General features: G+C 43.5%; 1 protein-coding gene across 1 annotated transcript; it reads right to left on the bottom strand.

The window, feature by feature from the left end:
• Positions 1 to 6,554: 6,554 nt before the first annotated feature.
• Positions 6,555 to 13,805, bottom strand: hmmr (hyaluronan-mediated motility receptor (RHAMM)). The gene is made up of 20 exons (XM_076103965.1): positions 13,680 to 13,805; positions 13,296 to 13,394; positions 13,114 to 13,190; positions 12,902 to 12,979; positions 12,560 to 12,748; positions 12,345 to 12,431; positions 12,122 to 12,233; positions 11,940 to 12,005; positions 11,744 to 11,817; positions 11,568 to 11,638; positions 11,119 to 11,486; positions 10,877 to 11,025; positions 10,541 to 10,758; positions 9,221 to 9,337; positions 8,911 to 9,111; positions 8,117 to 8,812; positions 7,944 to 8,016; positions 7,524 to 7,700; positions 7,267 to 7,420; positions 6,555 to 7,163 (listed from the first exon to the last, which is right to left on the bottom strand). The coding sequence occupies exons 1-20, from the start codon at positions 13,723 to 13,725 to the stop codon at positions 7,147 to 7,149; spliced, it is 3,069 nt and encodes a 1,022-aa protein (XP_075960080.1). The 5' UTR covers positions 13,726 to 13,805; the 3' UTR covers positions 6,555 to 7,146.
• Positions 13,806 to 13,858: the final 53 nt, after the last annotated feature.

Here is a 13,858-nt window from a genome sequence, read left to right as displayed (position 1 = left end):
GTTCTATGAATGAAGTAGTTTTTCAAAAAAATGTCTTGAATTACAAGATTTCATTCTTTTTATTCATTATAACTCTATGTGTGTGTGTGTGTGTGTGTGTGTGTGTGTGTGTGTGTGTAGGGGTCCAGAAAGAGGTGGCATAGCAAAGTAGGTCATGCCAGAGGTTAGTACTGGATTAGCGACTGTCACTGACAGGAGAGTGCAGACACCAGGGCAGCCCTCTCCCTCTCCCTCTCACTCACAGTATCTCTCTTTCATACACACACACACACACACACACACACACACACACACACACACACACACACACACACCATTTTCTGAAACTCTGCGGCGTTCTGTCATGGATCTGAGCCAGCAGGCCGTGACACGCATGGAGGGCAGTGTCCAAAACAGGCGGCCGTGTCCAGCCTGTCTTTCGTGCGTATAGGGGCACACATGCATGAGACCATGTTTGCATATGACAGGGCTGCTCGACCTGCCAGGATCCAAACTGTTTGCCCTTGCCAAAGATTCCAAAAAAGTTACTTTATTTTGAACACTTTTTTTCGGTATTCAAAGATCTGCTCCCGTCTAAGCACAGATGAATCTTTGTGGAGCCTTTGGATCAGTATCCAGTTCTAAGAGTTGACTTATGGAAATCCGTCTCATTACTTCTGCCTTCTTACGGTTCAAACTCTCACATAAAAACATAATGATCCAAGCTGTTTCTGTTGTCTGTTGCGTAAGTCAACGATTTTTTTTTTCTTCTTCTTTTTTTTTTTTTTGATGTTCCAAGTCTCATCAGTTTCCATCCCCAGAAAGTCGGGGATAATTATGGGAATGAAAAGGCTCGCTATCAGATCAGATTAACAACATCTCACTGGGCTGAACTCCTCACTCCCTTTTATCTCCTCAAACGCAGTAGAAGAGAAGACAAGTTACGCAACTCCCACCTTAGGGACCCAGCCGACTTTCCACCCAACGTCTGTCTGCCTCTGCATGTCTAGGGCGTCTGCCAGTCCTCTGCTATTTGATGTGCGCGTTTGAAGCAGCCATGCGACCGGGGTGAGAAGGATGCGCCTGTTGTTCGCAGCTCTTGTCGCTGTGCTGTTCCCTGGGGGAACGAGTTTCAAAGCGTGGCAAAGTTGGACCTTTCCTGCTTCTACATTTAACACCTCCTCAAATGGCAGTGCCAGTGTGCTGGATGGCTTTCTTCATCTCTCTTTTATCAGTCCTCCAAAGGACCCTTCTTTCCTTTGCAAGGGTTTGAAAGACCTGTCCTCCCTCCTACTGTCATTTGAGGGAAATTAACGTCACCTCATTTCTGCAGTACCCAAAAGCCGCTTTAACGCACAAGGATCCGAATGTGGTGTTTTATAACGAAACAGTATTTCATCATTCTAGCTTGATCAAATGTTATCACACATCAAAAACACTAAAAAGTTACACGATTTTTAACGTACATTAGAAACAGCTTCCATTACCTAAATTGAATTTAGGGTTAATTAGTCTCTGATGGTGCTGGGTAAAATTTCCACATGAAAAACTTTTGGCTGTGGTATTCTGGCTTGTTCCTACATCAAATCACAATATATGACATCAGGCCTATGATAAACCGCCGGTTTTACCGTATATTATTATAATTACTTTATGAAGGCTCTGCAACCCTGGTACCAAAACGTTACCCTACCAGCGGACAGACAAAAAAATTGAGGTTATTGTAATTTCCATAAAATCATGAGGTTCGACTCCCTTTGTCATACATTCAAGAATGGTGATTCAAGTGATGTATTGTTGTAAGCCAACCCCGGATGTTAGCATCACACTGCTTCCCTCGACAAAAAGCCAATGGGATCTTTTTTCATTGGATTATGGAATATTGTGGAAAATAAACTCTGTGGCAAACACAAGTTAATGATACTTATAGGCTTTGTTCAGCAAGATAATCTTCACAATTGAGCACCACTTTTATGATGTTTGAAGCGTGAATGCAACCGACAGAAGTAAACAGCTATAACGTTAGGATATTAAGGAACTACACCACGGTCACACGAGTACCCATAACCCACTTGTTAGCAACAGTCTTTTTAAAGACACTTAATAAGAGCTTAAAAATCCATGAGAGGGGTAGGCTATCTACTGTCATAGAACAAATCATTTATATCTCTTAAACTTATGTTAACCAGAGACCTTATTTCAGACAACTAAACAAAAACCCATTCAAAAAGACTTATTTACTTCAAGAAGAAATGGTTACTTGGGTTTTAGGACTCATTCCTGCAGCACCCTGAGAGCACTTGTATGCAACATTCAAACTGCTTTGGTATATGTTGTTCATATTGCATTTACTTTTATATCTGTAGTGTCTAGATTAGATTACATATTAATCTCAGTAAGAGGTCAGAATGCAAGTGTATTGCATTTTTCCCCTTTCAGAGGGTATGTACACGCAACTGTTAGAAGAACAGCAGAAATCCAATTTTTAAACATCTCTCTCAAAAATGTAAGTACACCCCTGCTGGCATTTCTGTAAAAGATTATTTATTGAGCATTTATGTTGTTGTGGATCACTTCCAAGGAAATATGCACAGAAAAGCAACACGCAGCAAAACGTAATAGGCAGATTAAGCAATCTACAGTATTTAGACACACACTGACCAACACTGCAGCATGCAAAGACAGATCTGCATATACAGTATACATACACATATATAAATATATATGTCATATGTAGAATACCACAAATACACCTAAGAAATATAGAGTTGATGGTGGGGCTATTATATGTGACAGCTCTATCAACCTCAAGATTTAGTGGTTTTAAAGATTATTCAGGTCACTCTCTTATTAAAATGTACTTGGATTTATTGACCACAGGATCTTTTTCAAGGTGAACATGCAGCTGGCGAACACCTTTTAAATTCAATGCTGCAATGACAGCTAAAAAGGGGAATGCGACACATTTTCTAAATTATTCCTGCTCCTAGGACAGTTTCAGCTGATACTGTACTCATGAACATGAAACCTCTATTTCCTGCAGCTGGAGAACTGACCCATGAGGGTCACTGAGTGATGGAACACCTACCACCGCGCCATGCACAATGACCAGATACAGACTTTGTTCAATTTTAAGATGTTTTATGATTTTTTTTTTTACCCCCAAAAGTAGCAAATTCTGGTTTGTACAGGTTATAAAATGCATTTTTTTTTAGTGTGACAATACAACTTAGTATTAAAGGGCTCTACAAAATAAGAGCTTTATTGTCTATGGTAACGCCCCAAATTCTACAAATATTCACTATGTCCATGTCATAATATCTTACACGCCCCAAAATGGAAATCATTAGAAAGAACATGAAGGTACCCCTGCATCACTGATTCCATGTTCAGTCAGTATTGATATTTTCCTCCTTTGCATTATGCTCTTTGTTATACTCGTGTTCGTTCACAGGGCGTTACATTACAACAACACACTGGCACCTACCACAGTACGACATACTAACGGTTAAATTCAACCACGCAAGCAGAGAGGCGATTGTACAACGGCTGTGCTGCTTCCTCCGGGGGCCTGACAACAGAGTCATTATTTGACATAAAATTACACAGTGCGTCACTTCTCATCTGAATTCGGCCCACCCTCAGATACTGTAGGCACACTACAATTAAAAAGAACAGCTGCTGAACATGACAGGAGGCGAGTCAAAACCTATGCAGGAAAACAAGGCTTTTATAGAAAGCAAAATCAACCAAATAACTACTAGAGAATTACATTTATATGTACTTACCATATGATTCTGAACACAACATTGTTGTAGTTTTTTTATAGAGATTGTAATGATATTTAAGTGTAATATTTTACACTGCATATTTTAATATTCTACTTTCTGACATTTCTAACTTAAAGGCAGAGGAGTTGTTCTTTAAGACCCTGTAAGACAGAGAGAGACGGACTGATAAAGACAATAACTTCTCACAGTTGCCTCTTGACTCCGCTTTAAACTCACCACTTAAGGTCACCGACAGGCCTGGAAGTCCTCTAAACTACACTTTGTGATCAGAACATGACATATGGTGTTTGTCAGCGCGGGAGCGGTGCCACTCAGGACACCAGACAGCATGGGTTGAATTGGGTTTGGTTATGGGTGACGGTGCTCTCTCTCTCACCTCCCAGGTGGAGTTGTAAAGGGGAAAGGTGGCCAGGTTGGAGATGTTCTCTGTACCTTGTTTTAGTGCTTTGGGCTTCGGCCCTTTTCATTTCCAACTACCAACTGCTCTGCTGCACCGAGGGCTCAAACACAGTGGAAGCAAGTTTCTCTGTATTCCCTCAAGATCTCCAGTTTTAAAATTGATGTGTTCAATAACCAGGGATGAAAGTAAAGAGTAGCACAGGCAGGATCTATAATTCAACCAATCTCGTGTGCCAAGGAGCCTGGCACCCAGCCAAGAGGGATAGAGGAGTGGCGGGCGGGCCAGATAGAGCGCTCTGCCAATGCTGTAATGCCTGGCACAGGTGCATTGTTAAAGACACCGTTAAAATGATTCATTTTCAATCCAATAATCTGCAGTGCACTATAAGATGTCCACAAAAGGTCTATATAGTTTCCAAATGACTGCTAAATATGTTTTTCACCTTGAAACAGGAGCTGAACTTCCAGCTCTGGAGAGTATCCATCACAAATGGGATTTGACTAATAACACTAATGACAAGTCTGTAATCTGGCACCGATCATTCCCACTCTGGAGCACTTTAGCTGCTAAACTGGAGAGCAAGGTGTTGGGTGACCTTACAGACACCCCGACAGTATCCGCGGTGATGATGATGATGATGTGGGGGACGTTCTTTCTGGCGGCGCTTTGAGGAAATGACTGGATGTTGCCTTTTTGATGTTGGGACATTTGGGGTTGACTATCCAATTATTTTCAGGAATTGAGAATCATCCCGGTGAATAACAGCTTGAAGTCGAGCCAGGTCATGAAGATGGAATCTTTGCACCAATCACTTTCCTTGATCTTTGACATCGCCCGCTTAGGCTAACAATAATTGTCAGATTTAGAGATTTGAGTCAAATATCATCTAATGACTTTTCGGCAGACCTTGTTGCACCGAAGCTTTTCATCCCTGGCCTTTGATTTCCAATGAAATAATGAATTGTTCAGTTTTCGGCTCACTTCAAAGCTCTTATTTGAGTTCGGGGTGTTGCATGCGTGCCCTCAGCGCCATCTCAGAGCTATTATACTCTCAAAGCCTCAAGCTATCTGGTACAATTTCACAGGAGCATCGTAAAAATATCTATATCGAAAGTTATTAAAAGAAAGTGGACTTGTAATGCCCGGGTGTCATCAAGAAAGGTCTGATCAAATCGAAACATCACTTCATCCCTTTAGCTTTCAACCGTCTGGCCTCGAGGTATTAAATATTGAAGGGTGGATTCAGTTCTACCATTAGTCTTTTGAAATCTAGCAAGAATAAAAAAATTGATCAGATGTGTACCATTTTATGTGAACATGTCTTTATGTGTTCTGTCCACGAGGTCTCCCTCCTATGGCCAGGGTACCTTGTGCGGTGTCCATGCCGGCGCTCTACATTCCGGCGGTGTTCTCTCCCCGCCGCCGCCGCCACCGAAAACCCTGTGTGTCTCCCACCCGGTGAACACCCTCCACAACAGTCCAAACCGACCCCACGAGCGGGGTTTGGAACATCTGCTCGGCGAGGACCGTGTTAACTGTGGGAACTGTTTTGACTTATTCTGTTTGACTTGTGTAAATGAGGTTATAATTGTCCCCCTGACAGTGGGAGTTCAGAGAGTGAACAGTGCGACATTGCTCCAGACACGTCAGGCTGGTTACGCGTCTCTGCAGTCACTGCCCACCATGTTCAAAGTTCAGACTCGGTCTAATGAGAATGCCAATTTGGATCCTGGCTGGAGGAAAAATGTTAAAGAGACAACATGCCGGAAACTTAATCTATGCATTTGTCCGAACCATCATTAGTGTGCAAAGCACGTCTCTGGCCTCGTTTGAATTCAGGCTGTTTGGTTTCATAGTGGCTTTTAACATCTCCAATAACAAACCTTGCGAAATCCCCAAAATCCTTATTATTCTCACAAGGCATTATTTGGATGTTCCCCTTCAAACAATGTATTGCTATTTTGAATTTAACTTCAGGTGTCAGCAATGATGCGCCTCTGTTGGAGCTCCATCATACCTCCTCTTGAAGTGGAGGCTAACAAGACTAAATAAGTGGATAAGGGGGATCTGATTGCCGAGCCATTACGTCTCCATTAAAGTGTGAAGAGTTTTAAATGGTAGTTTGATGAACTGGAGCTTTGCATAGCAACAGCAGGACTTCTTAACACGTGGCTATGGAAACTTTCTCCACGTCAAAAAAGGGCCAGACAGGAGCGGCAGCTGTGGAAGGCTCCGTCCGGCCGTGAAGAGAGGCATCGTGGAGCAGTGCTGCCATGAGTTACGCAGCATTTACTACCTGGAGGGCGAGTGCGACTGGCTCGTCACTCCACAACTAGCTTGTAAAAAGGTCAATTTCTGGCCCAATCTGGCTGTGTCTTATCAACTGAAGGAAATAAAGCGTCATGACCCAAAACCCGAGGCTCCTCTCTACAAAGATGGTGAAGTTGTGTTCTTTGTAGCGGGTGTGGATGAAACATGGGTTGCAATGGCCTTTTGCTGCGCTCCAACCTGTGGCTGCAGTCCTACAGTGCCCTCTACTGGCTGAGGACAGACATGGCCGAGATGATCCAAATAAAAAATAATAAAAAAAGCATTTTAACACTTGGGAAGAAAATAAATCTCAGTAATGCTTTTGTTTAGGAAGTGTATTAAAAGTTGTCTTTATTTACAAAGAAGAAATATTTAGAAAGAAGTTGCTAGCTCAGCTGCCCTAAGATTTGCTGTAAGTATCTCCTATTCTAATGTGTGTAGACTTACAGCCATCCATCTCATTATTTTAACACACTGCTCCTGCACACGTACAATCTGCTGCTAACATTTATTATTAAAATGTTAACGGAAACATACATCCTCACTCTCTGTGTAACGATTATGAAGCCGGTTAACAAAACTGACACAAATAAGAAGTATACAAAAAAAGACAAAACCATAGAAATGTAATTTAGTTTTCAGTTCCCGTCTGGCAGAAGAGCTCCATTATGCATAATGGTTTCCTGACAAAACAAGCAAAGAACAAAAATCACGTAACTGTTCTCATCACATATCTCCGAAGCTCTACCTCTATATGCTTTCATTGTGTTGCAGTTCAGTACGCACCTTCTTTAAGGGTTTCTGTTCGCCGGTTCTCCTTGTCGTGATGGAAAGCTTTGCTGGGATCAAACCGACGACGAGGACTACCGGGGCGCTTCGACTTCAGCTGCTCCAGATCTCTCTTCTGCCGGCTCACCTGGGACTGAAGCTTAGACACCTCCTACACAGACACAAAGAGGGGATGAAGGACCGGCGCATGAGAGCGAGACAAAACGTGCACGATGTGGCTTTGGAAAGCAGTCGGTGCCGTTCTCATGCATCACCTGTTTTAGGCTGACATTCTCATCTTTCAGCTTTATCACATGTTTGATCTTCTGCTTCTGGTTCTGGTGGCCCAGCAGACGGGCGTAGGCATCGGACAACTTGTTCAACTCCTCCTGGTTCGCTCCGTTTTCATTGACGAGTGCATTTCGCTCGGCTGCAAACGCATTGAGCTGCTCCTGTGGGCGCACAACCGCGTGAACATTGAGAGGGCTTTAACTCTGCAACGAGCTGTTATAACAACACCGACATACAGCTGGAAACAAGGTTGAAACTGAATTAAAACGGTGCTAAAAGACACTAAAAGCTACAGAGATGAGTGATACATATCTGTGGTTGCATCACAACAAACACCTTTCACATTACACATGGTTTGGGCTGTACTGACATGTCATATTTGACCCGGTGTGGAAATGACTGACCTGAAAGGGCCTGACCTTCACAAACAGCTCCTCATATTGTTTCCTCCAGTGTTCACTCTCTGAAACTTGGGAGCTTAGAGGAAAGGAATGAGGAGTTAAAATGTGCTTATTGTAAAAAAAACAAAAAAAAAAAACGAACGACTCACAACTCAAGAATCCAATCCAATGTTCACCTTTTCTCCTGCGCTTCATCTATTTGTCTTTGAAGTTCCTGCCGCTGCTCCTCCAAATCCCACTGCAGCGTGACCTTCTCCTGAGTCAGCAGCTCCACCTGCTCCTGCTGAGCACGTCCATCTTGTCTCAGCTCTTCCAACTCGCGGTGCAGAGTCTGTGTCTTCTCCTCCATGAGGTCTAATTGGGCCCGGAAGATCAAACCCGCTTGTTCAACCTCATCCGGGCGAGGCCGGTTTCTGTCCTGCTCTGCCATGTTTAGTTGATGTTCAAGAGCAAGCCTGGACCGGTCCGTGAGCTCTACTTGAGACAGAAGACTCTTCCTTTCCTCGTCTACTCGCTCAAGCTCGATCTGTAGCCGGACCACCTCTGACCTGACCTGCTGGAGGTCTTCTCTTTCGACCTCCAATGCTCCCCTTTCCTCCTGAAGGGCTGTCTGGACTTTAACTTTCTCTTCTCTTTCTTGTTGGAGCTGTTCCATTATTTCCCCTTTTTGCTGGTTGACCTCCTCTAGCAGTTCCTGGGCCTTTTCCTTCTCACTTTGGAGCAGACTTCTCTGCTCCTCTAGGTGCCCCCGTGCCTCTTCTCTCTCTTTTGTCTGCAGCTGTAGCTGATCGATCAGGGCGGCGTGGCTCGTCCCCATGGCCTTTATCTCCTCATCTTTTTGTGCAAGGAGAGTCTGCACCTCCAGCAACTTTCTATCAAATCAAGGAGAAAAGGGAATAAAAAAAAATAAAAAAAGAAGTCGGAAAAGTAACAGTTATTTCAAAGTAGACTCAGGGATTCCGAAGCGTACCTTGAATTCTCCTCCCTGGCTTTTGCCTCAGCAAACTGCCTCTCCTGGTGCTCCTCCAAGCCCTGCTTCACTCGGTTGACCTCCTCCTCTTTCTGTTGAACGATTTTCTCCATCTCCTCCTTCATCTGTTGCGTCACTCTGTCCATCTCCGCTTCCAGTTCTTTCTGTCTCCCCTCTGCTCCCTGCAGAGCCTCTCTGGCGCTGAAAAGTAAGAGGAGCAGAGTGTGAGAGACTACACGTTGACTGAAATTTAACCTCAACACGAATCCAACTCGCATTCCAGGAATACCGACAACCGGAGCGCGCTCACCTTTTCAGCTCCGTGACAATGTCTCCCATCTTGCTCAGCGAGTCCGTGTGGGCCTCTTGGAGTTCCGTCATGGCGGATGAATGCTCCTCTTTCAAAGCGGCCACGTCGTTGCTCTTACTAAAAATGATGAGCACACAGTTTTGGTGCATTTATAGGTGGTAGGTCTCTTGACTTTACTGATACAATCATCGATCAGAGAAACCAGTTACATCTTTTATTTTGGTCTTTTCTAAATATGACAGACGTCTTATGCTTGTGGAAATGTGCCTTAAATAATAAACAATTCTGAAATATTGGTCCTGTCAATGAATCAAGAGAATATCTGAAAGTCTCCCATCAATGCAGTAGAGCTCATACATTTAGCGGATATACCAAACAGTCGATCGAGAGAAAAAAAAAATTACTTTGGTCATCAAGAAACCGTTTAGGAAATTTTACACGACAAAATACCAAACGTTAACCGGTTCCCAGCTTCTCAAATCTGGCAATTTGCTGCTTTAGTTGTCATGTTCAGTGCTGGGGAGTAACTCCTTACATGTAACAGAATTACATTAATGAATTACAAAATAAATATAATTGTAAATCAGTAAACACAGAAAACTTGTGCAATTGAAGTAGTTACTAATCAAAATGTTTGTATGTAGAATGTGACATGATTATGTTATCCAATCTAAAGTCAAGCTAAATCGAAGAGCTTTAATGAATGTTTGTCAGTAATCGTGTTGAGTACTGAACACCGCCTGGTTTCAATGTATGTATTAAGGACTGTCCAGCGTTATTACCCACTTTAAACATTTATTTGAAAAGTAATCAAATATAATATTTGAGCTGCAGTCTGGTTGTAAGGTGCACATAGAAACGCGGCCATTCTCGGTTGTTTGTTGCGCATCATTCCTACTATTGTATCCGTCTCTACTCTCAACTTTCTGATCAAAATAAATAAAGATTTCCTCCAACTGGTGCCCTGCTTCCCCTCAGATCCCCAAAGATGAGGTTGTGAGGTTACTTGCAATCATTGAAATTGGGCTTACACAAAAATAGATAGTGACCCACTCTCCGTGTCAGAGCTGTGATGGTCCGGCAACCTGTCAATTATTTTCCTTTACTTTATGCTCAGTGGAATGCCGGGACACGCTCCCAGCTGCCGCCGACTCTAAATAGTAGCGAGCAGGCAGTGGCAACAAATCCAAAAAACAAAGGTTTTGTTTTTGCAAGTGCAGTGAGGAGTACGTCGTTAATGCAAGCATGACTTCCAGACGTCACCGTAATACGTTTTCTGTCAACACATCTCATCGGTATGCGTGGCCTTTGGCTGCTCACCTGTCCAACAGTGCCCTGGCATCACTCAGCTGTCCCTCCAGCTCGTTGTATTCCTCCTGCAGCCTCTGGAGGGCCTCCTCCTGCCTCCCCTGCTCCTGGTCCTCCAGGAGAGCGAGCTCTCCCAGCACCTCCTCCATCTCCTCCTTGAGCTGTCTCAGCCGCTCCTCTGCCTCCTCCCTCTCCTGCTCCACCAGCACAGACAGGGCGTCCACAAGTGCCTGTAGGAAAGAAGAAAGAGTCAGTCGCAGCGCAGGTGATCTGGCACTGAATCTAAAAAGAAAGCACCATATGAGACACAAAAAAAAAAAAAAAAAAAAAAAAAAAAAACATTGTCACCTTTTCTTTTGTCAGTTCTTCAGTAAGAGCAGCATGTTCTTGCTGGAGTTGAATCTGAGTATTTTTCTCGTCTTTTTTAGCTTCCTTTAGCAAGAGGAGCTCTGTTTTCAACTCCTCCACTCTCCTCATTCCCTCCTCCCGAGTCCTGCCTTAAAGAAACAAACACAATATATGCATCACATAACCGTTTATTTATTTTTGCAACTTAAGTTATCATCGTAAATGGATCTTGGTGAACATACTTCTCTCTTCCTCAGAGAACAGACACCTCTGTTCCAGATGTGCCACTCGCTCGTCCAGCTCCTTCTCTGTCCTTCTGAGCACCTCTCTCAGTCTAGTGAGCTCTGCCTCCTGCTGTCGAACCGTCGCTTGGGAATCCTGAACTTTTTGGTTGGCCGACTCCATTTGCTCCTCCATGTCCCTCACTGACCTTTGTGAATATTTCAGCTCCAGCTCTTGGGTCTCCAACCTCTTCTCCACCTCCACTAAAGCATCCTTTGACGCCTGCAGCGCTTGCTGGAATTTCTGTGCCTCCTTCTCTTTTTGCCTTAACACACCTTGGGTGGTTTCTATCTCAGCAGTGCGCTGGTCCAGGTCAGTCTCCAGTTGCCTGTGGAAAAGTGGAAAATGAGTGTCATGGTATAAAGTGCAGATCTAACCTGCTTGGAGGAACCATTAGGCATTTGCTTACGTCACTTTCTCCAACTGAGAACCAGCAACAGTGTTCTCCTGGGTCTTCTCTCGGAGCTTCAAACGGAGATCCTATAAGCACACAGAGAGGTAAAGCATGCCTTTTTTTTCTTTTTAGAAACAATGATGTAAAGATGTCCACTTTTGTACGAATTGTTCTATGGGCAGAGTTTATACCTGGATCTGATCATTGGCTTCGTCCAGGTATCCCTGCACAACTCGGACCTCCTCCCTCAGCTCCCGTATAACAGCTGGAAAATAACACAGAATTATTAGTAATAGGATAAGCAGGCAGGCAGGCACACACACACACACACACACACACACACATACAGTAAACGAAGAGAAAAAGAGTAGGCCAAGAGTAACTCACCATGCAATCCAGCATTCTCATTCTCCAGCTCTTTGTTCAGAGTTTTGGTCACTTGATGAAGGTTCTCTGTAAAAAGGTAGAAATCACAGTACAGCCCTGGTTACTTCATCTGCTTTTATTCCTCTATATATGCAAGCATGCTTGTATTGCTAGTAGCACTATCTGGTGCTGTTCAAGCTTACCCAAGTCTTTATTCCTGTTTTTCAGAGCAGTGACAGTAGCCCTGGCAGCTTGCAGGTCAGAGTCTAGCACATTAGCTTGGCCTTCAGTGTTAATCTGCAGGACGTTCAACTCCTGGACAAACACACACTATACATAAGTATCCACAGCAGCTGAAAATGAGATTAGCTTTAATTGAGTTTGTATTTGTTATTAACAAGGGAAGTATGTGCACACAAGTCATACCTTGTTTTTAACATCCAAAGTGTTCCTGGCCTCCATCAAGTCCATCGTGAGAGCATTGATTCTCTTTTTTGTAGTGTCAGCCGAAACCTTAAAAAAAACAAAAAACATGCTTTTTACACACTTAAAACTTTTTAGCAGCTAAGACACTCATCAAGGCGTAATCAAGACAGGATTTGTAAATATACAAAAAAAATGTACATCAAAACCAAGCACACCTTGTTTTTTAGGAACTCGTTGACCTTCTTGAGCTCTACCAGCTGTCTGTCCAGAGTGGTGACATTGGCAGAGAGGCCCGTCTTCTCCCTGACTGCAGCCAGCAGCTTGGCCTCCACCTTCTTCAGATCCTCTTCTAGAGTCAACATGCGACGGTCCTGCTCCCCTCGCTGCTGAACCAGTGACCTCATCTGGACAGAAACAAAGCTACGGTCATGACGTTTTCCACATCTGCAGTTACATCTGTTGATTTACCGGTTGCTCAGTTATGGACAAAAGCCACTGATAACAGAAAACATAAGATTATTGTTAGCACAAATGTTCCTTTGACGAAGTGCGGCTACCTCTCTCTCTAGGAGCATGTGCTGCTTCCTTTCCATGGTCATGGCATTCTTATCCTTCTTTACACTTGAACCTTCAACCTAGGATTTCAAAAGACATCTAGTGGGTTACTTTTTTTGACAGGAGCACATTTTGAAATGGCTGATCGGTTACTGAGGAGCCATGTAAGTGGAATAGTTGTTAGCGTTACGTGCTGATGTAAAAGACAACTTACAAGACCATCAACAGACATCGTCCTGCGGACAGGTGACATTAGGACACTTCTGGAGGGCGATGGTGGTGGCATAGCGGCTGGAGATGCAGATGATGAAAACAGATGTCAGAAAACGTTATGTTTTAGCCAACGTTCAAAGTATTCTTTCCGTGTTGCATTTTGCTTCTCACGTGTACACCCACCTGCCTTAACAATTCTGAATCGATCAGATTTGTTGAAGGAAGCTGCTCCCTTCGGGTCCTCAGGTTTGACCTCATAGGACCCCGGAGCAGGAGCACAACCTTCGGCCAAATGCACAACATTAGCCAGGTTACAGACACAAAGTTACTTCTTTGTTGGTTTAGCCATCTAACATACGTTAGCTTGCTTTGTTTTACTTGGTTCCATTCACTTTGAGTGTAACTAGTTAACTTCTCCTTAGCAGTTAATGTTACCTTAACATTACCTAACTGTACTCATGTGAGCTAACATGAGCTAACTACTTAAAAGCTAACGTAACCGTTGAATAACCTGAGGATAACTTGCCAACATGCTACTAGCTACTGTGGCTTTTGAACGTCACTTACCCATGTTCTCGTTGAACCTTTTCAAAGGGGCTCTTGAAAAAGACATTTTTAATCCACCGTATGTAACTATTTTTGAATTTCAAAACCGTATCGACGAGGCTGCAGTGCAGCTGCCAGTGACACACACAACAGCTCGACCGCTGAAATTTCAAAATAACGTCATATGTACGTATACGTGC

The sequence above is a fragment of the Anarhichas minor genome, unplaced genomic scaffold, assembly GCF_050575085.1.
Source record: "Anarhichas minor isolate MPS153535 unplaced genomic scaffold, ASM5057508v1 ptg000028l, whole genome shotgun sequence".
Lineage (NCBI taxonomy): Eukaryota > Metazoa > Chordata > Actinopteri > Perciformes > Anarhichadidae > Anarhichas > Anarhichas minor.
This window is presented reverse-complemented; position numbering and strand designations above follow the sequence as displayed.